At 51.1% G+C, this 23,903-nt stretch overlaps 1 protein-coding gene across 2 annotated transcripts; it reads left to right on the top strand.

Moving 5' to 3' along the window:
• The first annotated feature begins 2,431 nt into the window (after nucleotides 1–2,431).
• On the top strand, nucleotides 2,432–22,156 carry CACNG6 (calcium voltage-gated channel auxiliary subunit gamma 6). Of its 2 annotated transcripts, none has more exons than XM_034637778.1 (4): nucleotides 2,432–4,106; nucleotides 8,550–8,624; nucleotides 10,370–10,507; nucleotides 21,690–22,156. In XM_034637778.1, the coding sequence occupies exons 1-4, from the start codon at nucleotides 3,776–3,778 to the stop codon at nucleotides 21,791–21,793; spliced, it is 648 nt and encodes a 215-aa protein (XP_034493669.1). In that variant the 5' UTR covers nucleotides 2,432–3,775; the 3' UTR covers nucleotides 21,794–22,156. The 2 variants fall into 2 exon arrangements, with proteins under 2 accessions (XP_034493669.1, XP_002928008.3); XM_002927962.4 differs by lacking the exon at nucleotides 21,690–22,156 and adding an exon at nucleotides 17,680–18,349.
• The last annotated feature ends 1,747 nt before the right edge of the window (nucleotides 22,157–23,903 follow it).

Genomic DNA, 23,903 nt, shown 5'->3' with positions numbered 1-23,903 from the left:
CTAGGAGTGAAGAGTGGAAACAAAGAGCTAGGAGCTGTTGTCCTTGTCCAGTCGTGGCTGACAGTGGCCTGGACCGAAGTGGAGTCAGTGAGGATGGGGAGAAATGGAGGACAGGGTCTGGAGTTTGGAGGCTGAGCCTACAGCGCTGGCGAGTGAAGAGTATGTAGCAGGACGCAGAGTGAGAAGCCAGAGTTACAGAAAGAGGAACTCTTTTTTTTTTTTTTTTAAGATTTTATTTATTTATTTGACAGAGAGAGACACAGCGAGAGAAGGAACACAAGCAGGGGGAGTGGCAGAGGGAGAAGCAGGCTTCCCGCTGTGCGAGGACCAACGCAGGGCTTGATCCCAGGACCCTGGGATCATGACCTGAGCCAAAGGCAGAAGCTTAAGGATTGAGCCACCCAGGCGCCCCAAAAGAGGAACTCTTAATTGGGCTTGCGCAGCACACGGTGTGTTGCCTGGAAGGGGCTCCCAGAACAAGGAATCAGGATTTGGGTGGGAGGGACCAAGCATCCTCCTTTGGATATGTCAACTTGGAGATGTCTGCCAGAAACCCAGGTCAGGGTATCCGGTAACCCGTTGGATATGTGAGCTTCGGGGAGAAGCCGTGGCTGGAAATATAAGTTTTGGAAACATCAGCATATAGGAGACATGGAAAGCCACAGGGGCTGGACGGGGTGACCTAGAGGGAGAGTGTCGACAGAGAAGTGACCCTGGCTAGAGGCTAAGGGGCATCTGTGTCAGGGGAGAAGAGGATGTAGCAAAGGGAGCCGCGGGGGAGACCAGAGGGTAGGCAGAGGCCAGGAGGAAGTGGCCAGTGGGGCTGAGAACTGCAGAGAGAGCCCAAGAGCCAGAGGGCGCAAGGTTTGACCTGGTAAGAGGTCACTTCAGTGCAATGGTAGAGACCAGAGCCCTGCTTGTGTGGAAGGAAGAGGGGCAAGCCATTTTTTTGGCGTGAAGACGAGAGCTTTCATACCAAGGGAAGTTCATACTCTTTCTGGGAAAAGACAGCAAGGGGAGAGAAGACAGAACCGTGCGCTCTGAAGTAAGTTAGCGCACGCGAGGTGCGGATGGGTGGGCAGGTGGGCGACTGGGCCAGGAGGGGAAGATGGAGTCGAGATGGCCAGTGTGCTGCAGGGGGTGGTGTCTGCTCAGAGGCTCTGGTTCCCCTCTGGGTCCTGTCAGGGCTGGGGAAGGAGAGAACGGGAGTCACTCATTTAAGAAGGAGTGCCAGGCCTTCCAGGAGCCTGGCCGTGCAAGCTCACAGCTGCTGGTCCGGAGAAGGGTAGCAAGGCCGGTTAGGATGCAGAGGGAGGCGCGACCTGATGGGGGCAACTTCCCCTCGCTTGGGAGGACCTGTCTGTGTGTCACATCTCGTTTCATCCATCTGTCCATCCTTTTGAGTCACCTGATGCACATCTCCCAAGGCCTGTGCTCCCAGTCCTGGGCTAGGCGGTGTGGAGGACAGACATGAGCTCCTCCTGTACCCTGGCCCTGCCCCAGGCTGGGGGAGAGCTGGACACACGCACACACGCAAACCACACAGGGCGCTGTGAGCATCCACAGCAGGGTGGACAGACAGGGCCACGGTGCACCGGAGCAGCCACGGACGAAGGAGGTGGTGGAAGGTGGGTCCCACCTGGCCTGTCTGCACGAGGGCTGAGGGAGGGGTCGAAGGGGTGAAGTTCAGGCCCTGCTGCCATTCCACATGGCTGTCCCGTCCCTGCCCCCGGGGAGCTGAAACTGCATGGACAGTCCCCCGGGGGTGCCCTGTCTAATAAACTCGACGACGAGGACTGTGGCTCTGGTTCTAGTGCCCCTGACACCCCACCTCTCCCTGAGGCCTGCCCTTTCCACCTCTGGGGAGCTGAAGATGCTAGCACCAGAATGAGCTCTTACATCCATCAGGACCCAGGGATCTGGGCCCGAGTCTTCTGTCCCAGGGGTTCTGGATCCCAGTCCCCTCCTCCCTCAGATCCAGGAGTCCAGGCCCCCAGCCCCTCCTCCCTCAGACCCAGGAGTCCAGGCCCCTCAGCCCCAGGAGTCCAGGCCCCTCAGCCCCAGGAGTTCAGACCCCAGCCCCCTCCTCCCTCAGATCCAGGAGTCCAGGCCCCCAGCCCCTCCTCCCTCAGACCCAGGGGGTCAGGCCCCCCAGCCCCTCCTCCCTCAGACCCAGGGGTTCAAGCTCCCAGCCCCCTCCTCCCTCAGACCGAGTCCAGACCCCCCAGCCCCTCCTCCCTCAGACCCAGGAGTCCAGTCTCCCAGCCAGGCCTTCTCCGGACCAAAAATCCAGGTGCCCTGCCCCCTCTCCTGCCACCATGGAGATGGGACCCTTGGCTCAGACGCTTGCCCCTTAAGGAAATATAAGTCCCCTCAGGCTCCAGTCGGGTCAGGACCCCGCCCCCAGGCCCTCCTCCCGGGGCAGCCTCCCTTCCTCCCCCCGCGTCCCCTTAAAATACCCGGGGTCCCTATGGCAACAGGCGCGACAGGTGCGGGTGTTATTTACGGGTCGAGCCTGAAATAGCCCGGGAGGGCGAGAGCGTGGGCGGGGAGGGCGAGGCCGGAGCGAGCCGAGCGGCGCGTCCGGGCGGAGCGGGCGGCGGCGTGCAGGACCCGACGGCTCGGAGGCTGCGCGGAGCTGGGGCCGGCGCGGCGCGGAGGCAGGAGAGCGAGAGGGGGCCTTCCCCGGGAGACCGGGGTGGGAGGCCTGCGGGAGGCAGCTGGCCTGGAGCTGAGCCTGGAGCGGTCCCGGCCCGGCAGGCCCTGGGAGCCCGGGGGAGGAGGAGCCGAGTGATCCCAAAGGGACGCAGAGTCCCTTCCGGGTCCCAGTTGTCCTTCGAATCCTGGGGGATTTAGTCCCTGTTTCCTGAGCCTCAGTGGGGACCACAGCCCCTCCCTCTGACCCAGAGAGAGACCCCAGGTCCCCCTCCTGAGCCCGGGGGGCGTCCCTCTGCCCCCTTCTCTGGACCCCACTCTGTCTCTGAGCCACTAGTCCCCTCTCTCAGACCCACGGAGACGTTCTCCGATCTCTCTTCTCTAAATGGCCAGGGAGACACCCACCCCCTTTTCCTGAAACCAAGCCAGGACTCCACTGCCCCCTTCTGTGAATATTGGGGTCCTTTTGCTTTTCTGAGACTCAGAAGGAGTTCTGATCTCCTCTTCTGAACCCCAGAGGGAACCCAGCTTCTCCCTCCTCAGACCCTGAGCCCAGAAGGAACCAGGAGGCATCTCCTCTCAAACACTCCGAGGACCTCAGTAACCCTCCCTGGGTACCCCAAGCTCTGAGCCTTAGTGGGGTGCTCAGATCCCTTTCCCCAGGACACCCAGTGTCCCTCTGGTGATTTCTCCCCGTGGGGACCCAGAGCAGCCCCTCAGAGCTTCAGTCAGTGCTCGGTTCTCCTTCTTCTGGAGACCCGAGGCCCCCCCTCCTAGAGACCCAGCTTCTAGCTCTGGGCCTTGGGGATACCTTGCTTTTCTTCTGGGTCCCCCCTTCCTTGCGGAGTTTCTGTGGCCTCCCCAGGCCCTCCTCTGAACTTAGAGGGTTTCTGGGCCAGAGGCTCCTTTTTTTCCCCCTTCTAAGCTCCAGAGGCGCCCTCGACTCCCCCACTGGAGGTTTCAAGGAAGATTCAGATCTTCCTTTCTCAGAATCGGGTGGAAACTGAGCCCCTCACCTCCTTCAGGACCCCAGGCGCTCCCCTCCCGCCCTCAGGACCCCTCCTCAGCTCTGCCTCCTTTGCACCTGTTCTGAGCCCCATCGGCTGCTGCGGCCTCTAGGATGATGATGTGGTCCAACTTTTTCATGCAAGAGGAGGACCGGCGGCGGCGGGAGGCTGCGGGCCGGCGGTGGGCTCAGGGGCAGCACCAGCTGACGCCGGAGCGGGAGGGAAAGATCAAGCTGGGGCTCTTGCTGAGCGCCGTGGGCGCCACGCTGGCCGTGCTGGCGGTGGGCACCGAGTTCTGGGTGGAGCTCAACACCTACAAGACAAATGGCAGTGCCATCTGCGATGCTGCCCACCTGGGGCTGTGGAAGATGTGCACCAAGCGACTGTGGCAGGCCGACGTGCCCGCGGACAGAGACACCTGCGGCCCCGCAGAGCTGCCTGGAGGTGAGAAGCCACGCCCCCAGCCCGGGGATTGCACCCCAAGATATCAAGAGTGGTCAGAGTCAGGGGAACCCATACCCCAGAGGGAGGCTGAGCCCCAAGAAGAAAACTTGCACCCTTAGAACCAGCCCATACTCAAGTCAGCTTGTGCTCCCCAGACACGTAGTGTGTGTGTGTTGGCAGGGGAGTAGGGGGTAGGGGAGAGAGAGAAGAGAGGAAGTCTGTACTTCCAGACTAGCTTGTAACTGACAGTCCTGTACCCACCTGCCCCCCAAGCAGCCTGTCCCAGTTATTTCCTGTGTCCCAACCTGCCTGTACCCCCAGACTTGTCTGTGCCCTAAAACTAGCCCATACCCTTAGACCAGCCTGCACCCCCGGGTAGCCTCTGCCCCCAAACCAGCCTGTACCCTCAGACCAGCCTGTACTCCTAGACCAGCCTGTACCCCCAGACCAGCCTGTGCCCCTAGACCAGTCTCAGACAAGCCTGTGCCCCCAGACAAGCCTGTGCCCCAGACCAGCCTGTACTCCTAGACCAGCCTGTATTCTTAGACCAGCCTGCACCTCCAGCTGTACCCCCAGACCAGCCTGTGCCACTAGACCAGCTGTACCCTCAGACCAGCCTGTGCCCCTAGACCAGCCTGTACCCTCAGACCAGCCTGTACCCTCAGACCAGCCTGTGCCCCTAGACCAGCCTGTACCCTCAGACCAGCCTGTACCCCTAGACCAGCCTGTACCCTCAAACCAGCCTATATCCCTAGACCAGCCTGTACAGACCATCCTGTACCCTCAGACCAGCCCGTACCACTATACCAGCTGTACCCTCAGACAACATCTTCCCCAGAACCAGCCTATACCGCTAGACCAGCCTGTACCCCTAGACCAGCCTGTACCCCTAGACCAGCCTGTACCCCTAGGCCAGCCTGTGCCCATAGGCCAGCCTGTACCCCTAGGCCAGCCTGTGCCCGTAGGCCAGCCTGTGCTCTAGATCGTGCTCTGCCCTCCAAAGCTCCGGTACGTCCAGCACAGCATGGGATCCCAGACATTTCTGTGTCTCCAGACCAGCCTGTATCCCAGAGACAGCCCGTGTTCCCTAGAGAGATCTCGTACCCCTGCATGCAGCCTGTGTCCTGACACGCAGCCTGAGCTCCGCTCACAGCTGGTAACCTCAAACCCACATTCCCCAGAAGCACCCGCACTTACCGAGACAGCCTGTGCCCCTGGAGAGAGAGTTTGCACTCCTGGGGTCAGCTTGCTTTTCCCACACTGGAGACAGGCCACACTCCCATCCTGCGGGCCCTGGGGAGACAGACCATTTTGATGCCAGCCCCCAGGTGGAATCTGTGCCCATTCCCCACCACCAATTCCGCCAAGCAGAGCCCTCTCCAAACACCCCCCAACATCCCAGCGGAGACCTCGTGCTTCCGGGAAACGTGCTTCTCCATTTCCTGTCCCTCCCACTCTGGAATGTCCAGACTGGACCCTCCGGTCTATCTTATTTTCTCTTACAGACGCCCCACAGCCCTCACTGTCCTGCAGAATGGCCTTTCACCCCTGGCGGTGCCAGAGAGCTATCCCATACCTCTCGCTCTCCCTGACAGGACACGCCATGCCCTCCACGTATACCCGCGGGACGTCCTCCACCCCTTGGGGGCAGGAGCGGGCTCTAGCTCCACATCTGACACCCCTCACTGCCCAGCCGGGATGTCACAGGCTTGATCACCCGCATGAGATCTCCCACGCTCCACTCTCCCAATGATGTCCCGTCACCTCTGTGCCCCTCAAAGAAGATCTTCTGTCCCTCTGGGCTCCAGATGGGATTTCCCTCCTCACTTATCTAGTTATGATATCTTACATCCATGGGTTCCCAAATAGGATGTCCCAAATCCTGATAGCAAGGTGGGATGCCCAGCACCCCTTGTTGTGTGAGTCCCCCACCCACCCAGGGTCCGGATTAAACACTCACTTCTGCAGATGGACTAGATTTTTTTGCCCCTCAGAGCCTCAGGCAGGAAGTTCCCAAACTTTTGCAAAATGGGATGCCCTGGTAATCACACGCTTGTGTAATATGTTTAGATGCTTCTGTGGTACCCAGGCTCTGTTCGAAGTACTTCACATGCATGAACTCATTAGTCCTCACATCCTCATAGCAACCTTCTGAATAGTTATTAATTATCATCCCCATTTTGCCGAAGCGAGAAATGAGGAGTGAGGAAGGTTAAGTGGCTTAATCTACGTACCGAGGCTAGTCATACGGGATTTGAATGCTGGTTGTCTCTGTTCTTAACAACCGCACTCTATCGCATCTCCTTAGTCTGCAAAGATGTCCCAAAGGTCCTCGCTGCCCTGGAGGGGATGCCCCCTGCCCCAGCCTCACTGCATAAGGCAGATTCCTCACATCCCTCGATGTCCCCCTATCGTTCAGCAAGGACTTCAACCTCCTCATTGGACCGTCTCCATCATCCCCCAGTCCTGACCCTTCAGGGGACACTCCAGAAGCTCACAACTTCCATTATCTCAGAAATATCCCACATATCGCCCTACCCATCGAAGGACATTCCATATTTCCCCAGATGGCATGGGGAGAGGGTGTGTGACCCATCCCACTCTTTCCCAAATGGGATATGCCATCTGGAGTCAGAGGCGAGCTGTCCTCAATCATCAGTAGCCAAAACGGGAGGGCGGACCCCCCCCACACTCTCTCAGACAGATGTACCCCACCTTCTTACTCTCTTGACGGGACTCCACATTTCCCTCATGGATGAAGACCCTGGGTCCCCCCCCGACCACCACAAATAGCATCCTCACCCTTTGCTCTGCTGCATGAAGCATCCTTTACTTCTTGCTGCCGCAGGATTGCTGCTGCTTCGGGGTAAGGACTCCCGTCCCACTGCTTCTGATGGGACCCCTCCGGCCCCTCTTCTTCCCTTAGGCCACGGCTGCGGCATCCCCCCACCTCGCCCAACTCACAGTTTATTTCTTGTCCCTCCACATCCTCCTTCAATTTGGAAAGTTCCTTTCTCCTTCTCCAGACCAGCCGGCCCCTCTCCTACTTCTTGTACCCCTCTTGCTGTCTACCTCTCTTCCCCCTCCCTGTGCCTCTGTTTCCCCATCTGTAGACTGAGAGCACGGGGCCAGGTGAATTTTGTGGGAAGTTGCTGGCTTTGAAATGCAGTTCAGAAAGTGCCCCTGCCTTTTTAAAGTTTAGATTTCTTTGCACCCCAGGTGCACAAAGTTGGATGAATCTTGCTCTTCTTTGGTTTACACGGCAGTTGTCACCAGCCTTCCCAAGATCCTTCTTGTGCTTTAGTTTACATGATATTCTTTTCCCCCTTCCTTCCTAACTCAGCTCTTTCATGTGTTTGATATGCATCCACAAATATATATGTTAACTTGGAAACGTGTAGCATTATTTATATCTGTCTGTTTTAATTTACATAAATGATATCATGCTGTGGACTTTTTCCTGTTGATGATTTCTTTTTCTCAACACTTGCTCAGATCTCCCCACATTGCTTTGTTATTCTAGTTCACGGCTACTATGTGCTGCAGAGATTTGCCCAAGAGGGCATCCCTCCCACTTACGAGATCCCCTAGGGATGGGTACTTGGGTTATTACAAGCCGTGTTGCAGCGAACACCCACACATATGTTCCTGCTCGTAGTTTTTGTCTGGAAACACACCCAGAGGTGGAATTGTTGGGTTATAGGGTCTAAACGTACTTCATTTCATAAAGTATGTCAGAGTGCTTTCCAAAAAAGACTAGTGTATACTCCCAGCTGTTTCCTCTTCTCTCCAGTGCTTGATATTATCCTCCTAATATTTGCCCATCTAATTGATCTAAAGTGGCGTCCCCTGCTGAGTGAAGCTGCGTTTCTGTGATCCCTGGTGAGGTGGAGCATCTCTTCATATGCTTGTGAGTCATTCAGACTTCTTCTGCTATGAATGGGCTATTCCTGTCCTTTGCCCATTTTTCAATCGGTTTCCCTCTCTTTTCTTACTGACCTGCAGGAGTTCTTTGTGTGTTCCAGCTAAGAATTCTCTCTGAGATGAGAATCTCTTCTGAGTCTGTTAGCCTTCTGTTCCCTGTATCTTGGTGTCCTTTGTCGTTTCTAATCCCACTTGACCCTCAACAAACCCATGCGATGGAGTCAGGAATGAGACTATTATCTCATTTTATAGAGAAAGATTCAGAGGCCGCAGAGCGGTCAGTGGCCCTCACAAGGCCACAGGTCTGGACCTCAGAGCTCCAGACTGGAATCCCAGCTCCTGTAGAGCTGGAGGACGGCAGGTGGTTTTTGCTTCTCCGAGCATCGTCGGTCACCTGGGTATGTCAGGGATCCGTATGTCCTTTTTTTTACGCTGCCGTGAGTGATGTTAAATGTCCAGTCCTGCGCTTACCCTAGCAACTTCCATATCATCACCTCTTTCTCTCTCCTACTCCCACAGAAGCAAACTGTACCTATTTTAAATTCTTTACCACGGGGGAGAATGCACGCATCTTCCAGAGAACTACAAAGAAAGGTGAGAACAGCACCGTGGGGGGTGGGGTGGCGGGGGTGGGGCGACGTGCTGACCCCGCCAGAGGAGTTCTCCATAGCATTGTCTTCTCTGCTTTGCCCTGGGAAGGTCCCATCTTTGGAGGCAGGCGGTTCTCCGAGCCCCGTGCCAATGATCCTGCCCCAGCTTTGCCTTTGCCGCGTGCTGTGTGACCTTGGGTGAGTCATGGCCGCTTTCTGGGGACAGTACTTAAGCGTCTTCAAGATGCCACGTGCTAAGGCGTTTCCTTGACAAGAGCTCCAGTCCCTTGCACGACCCTGCCGGGCACCTACTTTATCTGCATCATCCACACGAGAAAACGGAAGCCCAGAATTGGTTACATTTACTTTTCCTGGGAAGTGGCAGAGGCAGAGTTCAAACCCAAATAACCCTGACTATTGTCTCCTGTGGAATCTTCCGTGAAATGGAAATGCTGTGTATCTCTGCTGACCAGTGGGGTCGCCACTGGCCGCATGTGGCTGCTGGGCACTTGCCATATGGCTAGTGTGTTGGAGAAACTTTTTTTTTTTTTAAGATTTTATTTATTTATTTGACAGAGAGAGAGAGAGAGCATGAGCAGGGGGGAGGAGCAAGGGGAGAGGGAGAAACAGGCTTCCTGCGGAGCAGGGAGGCTGATGCGGGACTCGATCTCAGGACCCCGGGAACGTGACCTGAGTAACTGACAGAGCCACCCAGGCGCCCGAAACTAAGTTTTTAAAATTTGAGGTGTTTCTTTGTTTTTAAGTAGGCTCCATGCCCAGCATGGGGCTCAGTATGGGGCTCGAACTCACGACCCTGAGACCAAGACCTGAGCTGAGATCAAGAGTCGGACATTCAACCCACTGAGCCACACAGGCAGCCCTAAATTTTGTTTTAATTTCAATCCATTTCAAATGAAAAGACCACACATGGCTAGTGGCAACTGGACTAAACAATGGGACTCTTAGGACTTTACCCTTTCCGCTATACCCGCAGCCTCTCCATCACCCCAGGATCTCAGCTTCCCTCCCCACCAGTAAAGGGATTGCGATCATGTCATGAGTCTGATCTGGTCTTTGTAAGGATTTGGTGAGATGATGCCGCTGCAACAGACAGTGTGGCTCCTGGTACATAGTAGAGCGGTCTCCCTCTTTCTCTCTCGTCTCTGTGCTCAGCGAGCCCGGGCAAGTCTCTGTGCCTCTCCGGGAGAGTAAATAATCACAGTGAGCGTGTTTGGCACATCTGCTGTGTGCCAGGCGCTGCCCTGGGCACTTTGCGTAAGCGATTTCTAACCCTCACAACAGCCCAATCAAATAGGGATTTCGATCCTGATTTTCTAGAGGAGGAAACCGAGGCTCAGAGAGGTTTGGTGACTTTACTACAGTTTTCCAGCGAGGAAGTGGCCGGGGAGAATTCAGATTTGCACCGTCTTCTCTGCTCTTCCCCCCACACCCACTGCCTCAGCGGCTTCACCTGTAAGCAACAGGGACCGAATCACAAGTAGTGATGGGCAGTTCCCATTCCCTTCTCATCCTGGCTGTGTCTCCTCTTTGCTCTGTGGCCTCAGGCAAATCACTGACCCTCTGTGAGTCCTAGTTCCTTCAACAGTGTAAGCAAAATACTGGACTGGATGATCTACCAGAAAATTCCTGTCTAGTTCTGAATCTGCCATCGTCCCGGCTCCTGTAGGGGAGTTCCTCCCACTGCCTACAACCCCTGTTCTCAGCTTCTTCCCCTTCCTCTCCTTGCAGAGGTGAATCTGGCAGCTGCAGTGATAGCGGTGCTAGGCTTGGCAGTCATGGCCTTGGGGTGCCTCTGTATCATCATGGTGCTCAGCAAGGGTGCAGAGTTCCTACTCCGAGTTGGAGCCATCTGCCTTGGCCTCTCAGGTGAGGGTTGGGAGCCTGGAGACTGAGGGAATTGGATGCTGGGAGGTTGGATCTCCAAGCACTGTTGCGTGCTGGGAGGTAGGGTGTCTGAACACTGTTGCATGCTGGGAGGTTGGATCTCCATGCACTGTTGCATGCTGGGAGGTAGGGTGTCCAAACACTGTTGCATGCTGGGAGGTTGGATCTCCATGCACTGTTGCATGCTGGGAGGTAGGGTGTCCGAACACTGTTGCATGCTGGGAGATTGGATCTCCAAGCACTGTTGCATGCTGGGAGGTAGGGTGTCCGAACACTGTTGTATGCTGGGAGGTAGGGTTCCCAAGCCCTGTTGCATGCTGAGAGTTGAGGGAAACCCATGGGCTATAGTGGGCTCAAAAATGGGAGAATTCCAAGCTTTGTTGTTGCCCAGGGATTAAAGGGTCTCCAAACACTATATTAAATTTGGACCAAGGGTCTCCAAGGATTGTTGCATGCTGGGTTGTATGCTGGTGATTGGAGGAAGCTCCAGGGCTATAGAGGTCTCAAACATAGGAGAATTCTGAGCCCTGTTGTTGGTTAGGAATGGGGGTGTGTGTCTCCAGTTTGAATCTAGGGTCTCCAAGCACTGTTGCATTCTGGGAAGCACCAGGGCTGTAGTAGGCTCAAATGTGGGAATTCTAAGCCCTACTATTAGCTGGGAATTGGAAGGTCTCCAAACACTCTTTTAGATTTGGAACTGGGGTCTTCAAGGACTATTGCAGTCTTGGAGTTGATGGTCCAGAAAAAAAAAAAATTACTGCATCTTGTTAATGCAGTCCACATTGGATCAAATGTTTTCTAAGGTATATAGAAAGGTCATTAATTATATATGGTTCATTTATTTATCCTTTGTGTATTTACTGAGCACCTGCTATGTTCCATGTGCTGTGCTAAGGGCTGGAGATACAAGACTAACAACAAGATAGTGTCTGCCCCTCGCAGAGCCTAGGTTTTGACGGAATTAGACAGTATCCAGGGGCACCTGGGTGGCTCAATCGGTTAAGCATCTTCCTTCAGCTCAGGTTATGATCCCAGGTCCTGGGATCGAGCCCCACATTGGGCTCCCTGCTCCGTGGGGATCCTGCTTCTCCCTCTCCGTCTGCTGCTTCCCCTGCTTGTGCTCTCTTGCTCTCTCTGTCAAATAAATAAAATATTTTAAAAAAGAATTAGACAGTAACCAGTAATTACACATATAATAATTCAACCATACTTGTGATAAGAGTTATGATAAGGCATATTAGGGGTATGTTTTACGGTGAGAGTGTGTCAGGGAAACTCAGAGAAGGTGATATTTAAGCTGGTAATTGAAGGATGAATAGGAATCATCCAGTCAAAGTGTTGTGGTGACAGTGGTGGGGACAATACTGGTGATGTTTGTTGCGGTGGTGATGGTGACAATGATGGTGGTGATAATGGTGATGTTGGCGATGTTGGTGGTGATGCTGGTGATGGTGGAATAGCATGTACAGAGGCTGTAAAAGACTTAACAAGTTTGAGGAACAGAATGAAGATCAGAGCATAAAGCAGGCCAAACCTTGCACAGATGTGCATGGTAGCCTTAACTAACAAGGGAGTAGAGCCTGGTGCAAGATAAGAGAGACACGCCGAGTCTTCAAGAGCATGGACATATGAGTGGAAAATAATAAGGACCAATTCTTATTATTTTGTTGCCTTAGACGGGAAAAACTCAGTCATCCCCTTTCCTTTTTTCCATTAACTCATGTATTCATTTTATCCATTGGTACACACACAGTTATCCACAACACATTTGTGTGTGAATGTAGATGTAATCCCAGAGTGTACAAGACAGAAAGGTGCTTTCCCTTATGGAGATTATCATCTGGTCAAGGACTATGAGAGGGCCTAACGAGAGAACTTGACTTGAAGCAGAGAGTTAGAGAGGGTGTCCATGAGTAACCAAGCTAGACAGAGTTTGGTGAATTTAAGCTCTTGAAAGAAAGCCAGTGTGGCTGGAGCATGGAGAGTGAGGAGGGTACTGGTATAAAAGATGGACCAGGAGATCAACAGGGAATCCAAAGATCTGGGTTGGAATCCCAACTTCTGAAGAGTTGTGTGATCTTGGGCAGATCTTTTTTTTTTTTTTTTTAAATCTCTGAGCTCAAGCATTTTTATATCCCTGAACTCACTCATCCAAGTATCCATTTGTTAAATATCCATCCCGTTCATCCATCTGTCCACCACATCCATTGATTCACAAATTCCCTCCCATTCTCTTCTCTTCTTCCTTTTCCATTCTCCTTTCCTTTCTCCCTCTCTCCCTCCGTCTATCTGTTTTTACATCTGTTCATCCATCCAATTATTCAACAAGTATTTTTCTGATATTTAGTTAAGGGCTAGATGCTGTGCTAGGTACCACTGGGGATGGAACGGTGAGTAAGATTAAGATGTGGAATTTATAGTGTGGCAGGAATCTAGTGCTGCTGTTATTACTGAACTCATACCCGGGTTATTCCTGGGGGTGCCATGAAGGTGTGGATATAAAGGTGTTTTATGGAAGTCTCAGGCTTGAAATTTTTCTGCAAATTGTATAACCAAATGAAAGTGAGGGGTGGATTTGATGCTGTAAGGACTTTGGTTATATGGGGTATAAGGGACTGGGCAGATTGTGCTTTTAAGGTCTCCTTAGATAAAGGGACATATTTCGGTTACATCGTTTCTCTCCACAAAATATATATATCGGGTGTCATTCATGTTCTAGAGATGTGAGACAGACAAGCTTCCCTTCCTTGTGGATTTGTAGTTTAGTGAGGGAGATAGTAATTGGCCAGACAGACAGTGCTAATATAAATTAATATATGTTAATAATTCCAGGTGCAATAAATGCTAGAAATGAAAAGAGTATGAGGGACATGTATAACAGGGAGATCTGATATTGACTTAAGTGGCAGAGCTCAGGGAAGGCTTCTCAGAAGGAGTGTAATGTAAGTAGGGATGCAAACAGCTCTCCAGGCTTGAAAGAATTTGGTGCACTTGAAGGTTGGAAGAGGGGCACCTGGGTGGCTCAGTCAGTTAAGTGTCTGCCTTTGGCTCAGGTCACCATCCTGGGGTCCCGGGGTTGAGCCTCACATGGCACTCCCCGCTCAGCGGGGAGCCTGTTTCTCCTTCTCCCTCTGCCCCGCCCCCTACTCCTGTTCAGGCATGCTCTGTACTCTTTCTCTCAAATAAATAAATAAATAAATATCTTAAAAAAAAATAAAGGCTGAAAGAAGTCCTAGTCCCTACTCTTTTTTTTTTTCTAATATTTTATTTATTTATTCGACAGAGATAGAGCCAGCAAGAGAGGGAACACAAGCAGGGGCAGTGGGAGAGGAAGAAGCAGGCTCCCAGCAGAGGAGCCTGATGTGGGGCCCGATCCCAGGACCCTGGGATCACGCCCTGAGCCGAAGGCAGACGCTCAATGACTGAACCACCCAGGCGCCCCACTCCCTACTCTTATAGGGTGGGAAGAGCAGCTGAAAGGAGGCTGAAGAAGTAGGCAGGGGCCAGGTCATGTGGGCCCTTCTGGGTCATTCCAGGGATGTCAGGCTTGATCAGGGAGGAGGTACAGTGATGTGCCTAACAGAATGGTCTACGGAGTAGGTCTGGCTGGGCTCAAACCCAGCCTCCCCTTCTCCAGGCTTTAATGTTCCCATCTATAAAGTGGGGATGATAATAATATGACCTCATACGGTCTAGTGGGAAGAGATGAGGTGTGAGAGCGTCTGGTTAGATTCTTGGCACAAAGCTGGCGTGTCAAGGCCAGGGGTCTGCAGACTACAGCCCACAGCCAAATCCTACCTTTCTTTGCTTTGACGTTAGTCATATTTTTAAACCGTAAGTCATATTGTGGTTCCTGCCTAGTTCAAAAGCCAATAGAATAACAATAAATTATGCCACTAGAATAACATGGCTCCAAGGTCTTCCGTGGCCTGGCTCCTGGCTACGTGGAACTTCATGTCTTCCCATTTGCTCCACCCATTCTGGGCACCTTGGCTTCTCTGCTGTTCCTCAGATACTCCGAGCTCATTTCCCCCACAGAGCATTTTGAACTGCTATCCCCTCAGCCTGGAATGTTCTTCTACCAGATCATCCCACGTCTCATTTCTTCATATCATTTAAGGCTCTGATCAACTATTACCTCCTCAGAGAGACCAGTATTGACCACCTTGTCTAAAGTAGGCCCATTACCTGCTGTGTCCCTACCTTGTCCTTTTTCCCTCCATAGAATCGATCACTACCCCAAAATTACATATTTACGTATGTGTTCATTTGCTCAGGCTGCCATAACAACGTACCATAGCCTGGGGGTGAGGAGGGGGCTTAAAGAACAGAAATGTATTTTCTCACAGTTCTGGAGGCTGGAAGTCTGAAATCCAGGTGTGGGCAGGGCTGGTTTCCTCTGAGGCCTTGAGGCCTCTCTCCTTGGCTTGTAGATGGCCGTCTTCTACCTGTATCCTCACGTGGTCATCACTCTGTGTGTCTGTGTCCCGATCACCTCTTCTTGTAAGGACACCAGCTACATTGTCCTCCATATGGGATTAGGGCCTTGTTGGCCTCATTTACACTTAATTATTGCTTTAAGGACCCTATCTTCAAATATAGTCACATTCTGAGAAACCACAGGGTCAGGACGCCAACACATGAACTTTTGGGGGCACAATTCAGCCCACAGCAATATATTTACCTGATTATTGTCCAATTATCCCTCTGGGAGGGAGCTCCAGGAGGACAGGGCCTTTGTTAGTCTTGTTTATGTATTTTACAAGGCGAGCTCAGTTAAGATCTGTTGAAGGAATGAAAGATGCGTGAATTAGCAAAGGAAGAAAGGGGACTGGAGAGTGAGCGTCTCCTCCTTGTCTGGATGCTCTTGGCCCTCCAGTGCCCTAAGCTGAGCTGCATGGGAGGCCAAGGAGGCCTCAGAGGGGAGCCAGAAACAGGACACAGATTCCTGACTGCATTCCCCAGGCCCCTGATTAAAAACCGCATAGGGAAGCGGAGTGCCAGGAGGAAGGAGGATCTGGGACTGAGGTTGGGGCCAGAATCTGAGACAGGAGACAGCTAGGACCCATGACTCATGGATGACCATCAGATGGTCCTACATGATCTGACCGCAGCTTCCCTCTCTACTTCCATCACCCACCACTCTCCCCTCCCCACTCTCTTTGCTCCAGCCACACCGACATTCTTTCCCCCAAACACACTGTATTCATTCTACCACAGGGCTTTTGCACCAGCCATTCCTTTTGCTTGAAACAGCCATCTCTTAATTTGGCGTGTGACTGGCTTTTTTTCATCCTCCTGGTCTTACTCAAATGCCTTTTCCTGGTGACATCATCTTAAAGTCCATGCTTCACCCCTGGATGTCACTCCCCTTCCCATCAACCTGTTTTTATCTCCTTTCCCAGCACATATCACTCTCTGAAATTATCTTGTCTTCTCATGTGTTTACTTTGGAAGTTACAACCTGGCAGCCCGCAGCCAGCATTGACCCATAAACGTACTTTGGCGGACAGTGCATAAGGATTTCTCTGGGCAAATATTTAAAGGTTGGGTGAATTTCCATAAAAATCATCATCATTAAAAAACTCCAGCTATCCTTGAAAAATCAGAAGGTCTGGCAATGTTAAGTCCCCATTTCTGAAGGGCTGCCATTGGCCGAAGGTGCGTTTTGGCCACTCTCTGTCGTGCTTCCTGCCTTGTTGATTTGTGCTTTCTCGTCACCTCCTGCAGTCATCGGAGTTTGGCAAGCTTGGTTTCTGTCTTGTCCAAGTAGAATATAAACTCCCTGAGGTTAGGGTCTTTGTCTGTCTTGTTTTTTCTTCTTTTCTTGCCGTTGTCGTTTTTAATCAAATTGCCTTGCAACTTGACTGCCTTTCTTTTCATTTTGTGACCCCTCATCTGTATTGCGGTATGATTAATGAGCTTTACTGGGGGATGATTGATGAGTGGAGATTGTAGATCTTTAAGGTGTAAAGTTGACCTGTTGAAATACACGCACGTCCTGAAATGATCGCCACAGTCAGCCTCGTTAACACCATGCATCATCTCACATGGCTACCTTTGTGTGTCTGTGTGGTGGGAACTCTGAGGATCTAGTCTTGTAGCCGATTTCGAGTGTATGATACAGTGTTGCTAACTGTAGTCACCCGGCTGCACATCAGATCCCCACAACTCATTCACAAGGCCTTGCATAGTTGAATTCTGTGCCCTTTGCCCCACATCTCCCCATTTCCCCTCCCTCCAGCCCTTGGCAACCATGTTCTACTCTGTGCTTCTATGAGTTGGGCTGTTTCAGATTCCATCATCACTCTTTCCCAAAGCCTTGATAGAGTTTTTGTTGTTGTTGTTGTTGCTTTTAAGTAAGCTCTACACCCAACATGGGGCTTGAAATCACAACACCCCCCACCCCCAGATCAAGAGTCGCCTGCTCTACTGACGGAGCCAGCCAGGCACCCCTTTTATTTTTTTTAAATATGTATTTTTCTATGGAGTCTTCATTTGATTTTTGCTATGCTTGATTCCAGGGTTTGCTTTATTTGTTTATTTATTTATTTATTTATTTGAAGGAGGGGGAGGGGCAGAGGGAAAGAGAGAATCTTAAGCAGGCTCCATGTCTAATGTGGAACCCAAGGTGGGGCTCGATCTCACAGCCCTGAGATCATGACCTGAGCCTGAGTCAAGCCGGATTCTTAACCAACTGAGCCACCCAGGCGCCCCTGCTTTTTTCTTTTTTAAGGCTATAAAATTCACATAACGTAAAATTTACCCTTTCAAACATTTTTGGGTTCGGTTGCATGACGTGAAGTATGTTCCCGCTGTGAGGCAGCCAGCCCCGCCGTCCAGCTCCACGACTCTTCCACTTTCGTGTTTCCCCGGCTGCTCTGTCCCCACGAAGCAGCAGCCCCCATTCCCCTGGCCCCTCAGCGGCCACCATCCTGCTTCTGTCCCTATCAGTTTGGGCTGTGTTCCTTCTTTGTCTCCAGCTTCCCAACCGTTCGTGCTGCATAGTAGGGCTTAGTAAGGAGCTGTTGTTGGCATGAGGTGGGGCGGTTGCTGCTTGAGCGAGCACGGGATGGGGTGTGTGAGGGGAACGCTCAGACCCCGGCGGCCGGGTCCCCAGGGGCCTGAGCACCGCGCCTGTCCTCTCCCCACAGGCCTGCTGCTCCTGGTGAGCCTGGAGGTGTTCCGGCATTCCGTGCGAGCCCTCCTGCAGAGAGTCAGCCCTGAGCCTCCCCCGGCCCCAGCCCTGGCCTACGAATACTCCTGGTCCCTGGGCTGCGGTGTGGGGGCCGTCCTGGTCCTACTGCTGGGGGGTGGGTGCTTTCTCCTGCTCACCTTGCCTCCCTGGCCCTGGGGCTCCCTCTGCCCCAAGCAGGGGCCCAGGGCCGCCTAGAACCACCACCGTGCCTTCTGCAAACTCCTTCTAAACCCTTCTTTTTCTCCATTTTATCTCCCCAAATCTGCCCTCCCAGCCCCCATCCCGGAGAAACTGTTCTTATTGTGGGGCACATGTGGTTTGCACAGACCTGCCTCATCTTTTCCCTCTGTGAATGTGTTCTTCTCCGTGGCTGAATTGGGATGCTTGGGGGCGGGATGCAGAGAGGCTTTTTGCAAACGAGGTTCCCCAGGGAAGGCTGGGGGGGACCTGATGGGGTAACTAGGGAGTGGGGTGGGGGGATCTTAGGAGGGAGTTGGATCGATTCATTGCCCAGGTCTGGATGTGTTCAGTTGTGGGAGAGACCTCTTCCAATTAATTTGAACCTTGGGGAAACGGGAGGGGGAGGGGAAATCTTTGGGTCTGACCTTGCTACGGTCAGTTTGGGATTAAAGGTCTGGAAATTTAACAGCTTTTATTTGGAGTCTGTTTGGGTGTCATTGTGCGTCTCCAGAAACCTGTGGCATGCTACTTCGCGGCCCCGGAGTCACATGTCAAGAAACCCAGAGAGTGTCAGGAAAATGCAGCAATTCAGAACACAAACATTGTGGGTGGAACTGCATCCCTCCTAAATGTCTGTGTTGGGGTCCCACCCCCCAAGACCTCAGCACGACCCCTGATCTGCAGAGAGGGTCTGCCCAGAGCTGATTAAGCCCTAGTCCAGTGCCTGGTGTCCTCCTACGGAGGGGAGATTACGACTCAGACAGGCCTGAGGGAGAGATGGGGAAAGGCGGCCAGTCACCTCTGAGCCCAGGAGAGCACCGGGGGCTCTCGGTCCTGGGTCCTTGGAAGGAAAGAGCCCTGAGACATGCCGACCCCGGGCTCCCCGTCCCCAGAACCCGGACAGTGCTCTGTGTGCTCTGTTAGGGCGGCCCCAGCTGACCAGCTCTGAGTCCGGGGCCTGGGAACAGGTGCTAAGCAGGAGCATGGGGCTCTGGGACGGGGTCCGAGAGAGGCTGAGGACCGCCGAGGTACAGGTCTACAGGTCGGAAAAGCCTCCATCGTCTCCTGGAGACTGTGGGAGGGGATGCGCATTCCCAGGGCTCCAAAGAAGGAGGCAGGAGAGCTGTCCTCTCGGGGAAAGCAGTGATCACGCGGACAGAAGGCTGGGAGAAGCTGGAACAGCCCCTGCGGACAACAGGGGGGAAGGAAGACTTGGGTCCAGGGTTCCCATCCTGCCGGCAGAAGGGCTGGTCTTGAGCCTTGCGAAGACCAGGTATGTATCAACCCAAAAACCATGCCTCGAGGGCATTCTTCAGTTACCCAGGAATAGCCGAAGCTGATTGTTATTTCTCAATGGCCAAAGTCTCTTAAACATTTAAAAATACTCAGGGATTTTTAAATACATAGGGATGCCTGGCTGGCTCAGTGGGTGAAGCGTGCAGCTCTTGATCTCGGGGTGGCGGGTCCGAGCCCCAGGTTGGGTGTAGAGATTACTTGAAAATAAAATCTTTTTTTAAAAGATTTTATTTATTTGAGAGGGACAGAGCGAGAGAGAGCGAGCACAAGTTGGGGGGGAAGGGCAAAGGGAGAGGGTTCTAGAAGCAGGCTGTGGGGCTCGATCCCTGGCCTCTGGAATCATGACCTGAGCTGAAGGCAGGCGCTTAACCAACTGAGCCATGCAGAGACCCCTAAAAATAAAATCTTTTTTTTTTTTAAAGATTTTATTTATTTATTTGACAGAGATAGAGACAGCCAGCGAGAGAGGGAACAACAAGCAGGGGGAGTGGGAGAGGAAGAAGCAGGCTCATAGCAGAGGAGCCTGATGTGGGGCTCAATCCCATAACGCCAGGATCATGCCCTGAGCTGAAGGCAGACGCTTAACCGCTGTGCCACCCAGGCGCCCCTAAAAATAAAATCTTAAAAAAAATTTTTTAAATTGGGACTGTGTGCTGGCTTATGAATACAAATGTGTTAATATCCAAAGTTTGATTCTCTTAAATGTTGCTATATTTAATAATAAATTATAAATATGATTCCATATATAATATTATATAGTATACCAGTATTACATATAGCACATGATTTTATTATAATCATTTTGTTATTATATTAATAATACTATGGATATTATATTTAATATGTTAACGCTCTCTTAAGTATTTCTATATTTAATTATACATTGTAAATGCAATTATATATTCTATATATAATGTAACATCATTATATATTATAGTCGTCTTTATATAAACATATTAGCGTATCATGTTATATAAATATAGCATTCATAATATTACATATATGGAACATAATATATAATGTGTAAATATAATATTTATAACATGTAACATAATATTTATATACCATGACGTGTTATAGGACATAAATAATTATGCATATGTAATTACAAACGTCCCAGGGTTCCCAGCAGCCTCCTCACTGGCGAGATTGGTTTCCGTCCAGGAAACGTGGGGTGGCCTGTTAATTCGCTGAGACTGCACCCCGTCTCAGACTCAGCGGGGCACTCTTTGGCAAGACACTCTCTTCATTTCTTTATGTACTGACGTCAGCATCGTGTTGAGGATGGGGGGTTCCCGTCCTCTTTCGACAGGTAGAGGAGGCGTGGGACAGTGGTCGGGAAACCCTTGCTCCACCTCCCACCGCCCGAGCAGGCCGATGGACCGCTGGGTTTCCACTGGTCATCCCTTCAGAGAGCTCCTCTCAGGGGTTACCTTCTAGAGCAATCGCCAAGTGTCGTGCTGTCCTAATCCCTGCGGAGTCTTGGCATCCGGGCATGACTCGATCAGCCCGGCTGCTGTTATTGAGTGGTACTTTGGGCCCGGCATACAGTAGAGAGCAAAAATGGGACCCCCGAAGAGTTGACAGTCTGGTGATGGAAACAGATATTAATCACATAATCACACTAATGAACGTGCAATTATAAACTCAGATAAAAGCCAGGGAACAGGATCAGCAACTTTTTTTTTTTTTTTCTACTTGACTTTGAGCCCAGCCTGCTCGGGGCGGCTCTGAGAGATGTCCGCCTTGAGGCAGAGAGACCTCTGGTCTTGGGATGGCTCTTTGCGCAGGGGTCCGTACTCTGCACCCTCTTTCCTACCCAGAGTCTCCAAGACCAGTAATTGGAACCACATCGTACTCTGGGATAAGTTGCCAGAACATTAACTTGCATCTCTTCACCTTATATTTTTTTGCAGTAAAGGAAAATAGAAGCTTCTTGAAATCTACAATCCTGTCCTTTCTAAATACATTTTAAAACTTTTTGAACATCATTTCAAAGTGACAGAGAAATTGCAAGAATCAAAATAACACGCAGAAGACCCACATACTCTTCGCTCAGTTTCCCCTGTTGCTAACGTTTTACCCTACGTCCGAATGTGTCTTTTTGAAATTCAGCGAACATTTATTTTTAAATGTGGAATGCATCATATATGCAAAAGCGTGTGTAAGAACCCAACATCCCATTTAAAGAATCAGAATAAAAAACACTCGCTTTCTCAGAACCCTGGCTGAGAAAAAGAGCTCCGATCTTGGAAGTTGCCCTTATGTTCTTGGCTGAGCTCACTCTCACCTCAGTTCCCAGCTCCGAGATTACGAACCACAACCTGGATCTTGTGTAAATCCCTCCCTTTTCCTTGTAGTTTTGCAAACTATAATTCCACTCTTTAAAGAAAGTGTTGTTTCATTTTGCTTATGTTTGAACTTCATGTAAATGGAATCTCACCCCGTATATTTTTCTGTGTAATGTTTGTCTTTTTATTTTTTTTAAAGCCCGAAGAAGATTCAAGCTCATGGCCAGAGGGACAGACGAGACCCACAGATGTATTTGTTTAGGCTTCACGAAGTTTACAAGGTTATTTACTTATTTAATCTAGGGACAATTCATACAATGTAAAATTAACCATTAGCCATTTTTAAGCAAACAATCTGTTAGCATTTAGTATATTCTCGGTGTTGTTCCAAGACGTTTTATGCCCCCAGAGGAAACCCTGTCTGCGCCAAACAGCTACTCTCTGTTTCCCCCGTCCTCCCAGTCCCTGACAGCCGCTCAGCTACTTTCTGTCTCTGCGGATTGACCAGTTCTGGGTATTTCCTGTAACTGAACACAGGTCTTCAGACTACGGCCTGTACATGAATGTTGTCTGCGGGGAGTCAGAGGAGGGCACCATGCAGAACCTGATGAGATCAGCTCTAAACACTCCACTACCTCCTGGAGGAGAAACAAGGAGCCCTCAAGGGTGAGATGGGAAAAGCCTAAGATAAGGAGGGCTTAGGAATGTGCGCGTCTTCCTTCTCAGTGTTGTGAAGGCATTTTCCATGCTCTACTTCCTTTTCCACTTGGATAAAAATTCAGATTTCTCATGGGTCTGTGCGATCTGGCTTTGTACCTTTCCTCCTGTGCTTTGTTCTGACCAGCGTACTTTGCCCCAGTAGCACTGGCCCCATGCTCAGTTTTTAGAGCTAGAACATGCCAACTCTACCCTGTCTCAGGGCCTTTGCACTGGCTGAAATTCTGACGGAGTGGCATTCCCTTTACATTCCTCATGGCTGGATACTTTGCAGTCTTTAAGTCTTGTAAACACACTTCCTCCAAGCCTTCCCTGCCTCCCTTCTTGAAGGGAAGATCTACCCTCCCCACACCCATTATGTGACATTGTATCACCCTGCTTATAGCCAGCCTAACACTCATCACAATCTATAAATATTTACTTGGTTATGCCTGTCTTTCCAAGCAGAATATAAGCTCCATGAAGGTGGGGATCTTGGCTACTTTAAAAAAAATAAAATAGTAATAGCTCTTGCAAAAAAAAAAAAAAAAGCCTGGTATATCGTAGGTGCTCAATAAATGTTTGTTAAATAGATAGCTGGATAAATAAACAATTCCAGAAATGGGTGGGGCTTGCTCAAGACAGGGAGCCTGCCCCAGGCTTCTGTCTCCTGCCTCCCAGACCAGGGTCTGACCATTGCAGGTACAACGCCTGCCTAGAGCAAAGAAAGCCCTAAAGTGGACTGACTCAGTGTCATAAAGTCCGTTCATGCCTTTGTCCACCTCCAGAACTTTGTCTTCCCAAACTGAAACTCTCTATGAAGCAGTCAGCCCCGCTCCCCTCTCCCTCCAGCCTCTGGCAGCTATTTTCTGTCTCTATGAATCTGACAACTCTAGGAACTTCATCTAAATGGAACCATCCAGTGCTTGTCCTTTTGTGTCCTGGCTTCTTTCACTGGGCCTGGTCTCGAGGCTCATCCATGTTGTAGCAAGGGAAATGTACAAGCTCCTTCCCTTTTAAAGGCTGCGTAATGTTCCATCGTGTGGTGTTATGGACTGAACCTGTCAGCCCCAAATTCATATGTTGAAGCCCTCACCTCCAATGTGACTCTATTTGAAGATAGGGGCTTTAAGGAAGTAATTAAGGTTTAATGAGGTCGGAAGGATGGCACCCTGATCTAATGGGACTGCTGTCTTTATAGAAGAGACACCAGAACTTGCTCGCACTCTCTCTTTCCTCATACAGAGAAAAAGCCACATGAGGACGCAGTTGAAAAAGTAGTCATCTGCAAGCCAGACAGAGAGCTCTCCCCAGAAACCAGCCCTGCCGGCACCTTGATCTTCGCTTTCTAGCCTCCAGAACTATGAGAAAATGAATTTCTGTTCCTTCAGCCACCCAGCTATGATATTCTGTGATAGCAGCCTGACCTGATTAATACCCGTGTACATGCCACATTTTGTGTATACATTCATCCATTGATGGATTGCTTCTACTTTCAATGCTGCTGTGAACACGGGTGTGCAAATACTTGATACAAATACGCACATTTGAGTCCCTTGCTTTCGATCGTTTCGGGCACATGCCAGGAAGAAAGGAGCTGTAGAGCACGGTAATTTATTTTATGAGTTGGAATCTGACGGTCTGAATTTTTGTTGTGTCAGTGAGGACTCACAGCAAGAACTGCTGTGGGGGGGGATGGCTTTGGGGAGCGTGATGT

The sequence above is a fragment of the Ailuropoda melanoleuca genome, chromosome 12 (assembly GCF_002007445.2).
Source record: "Ailuropoda melanoleuca isolate Jingjing chromosome 12, ASM200744v2, whole genome shotgun sequence".
Taxonomy (NCBI): Eukaryota; Metazoa; Chordata; class Mammalia; order Carnivora; family Ursidae; genus Ailuropoda; species Ailuropoda melanoleuca.
This window is presented reverse-complemented; position numbering and strand designations above follow the sequence as displayed.

Excerpts from the sequence above, each read along its gene's own strand:
- CACNG6 (XM_002927962.4), top strand. The coding sequence starts at position 3,776 with ATGATGATGTGGTCCAACTTTTTCATGCAAGAGGAGGACCGGCGGCGG. Across the intron at positions 8,625-10,369 it reads CCAGAGAACTACAAAGAAAG|AGGTGAATCTGGCAGCTGCA; the intron begins GTGAGAACAGCA and ends CTCTCCTTGCAG. Across the intron at positions 10,508-17,679 it reads CATCTGCCTTGGCCTCTCAG|GCCTGCTGCTCCTGGTGAGC; the intron begins GTGAGGGTTGGG and ends CTCTCCCCACAG.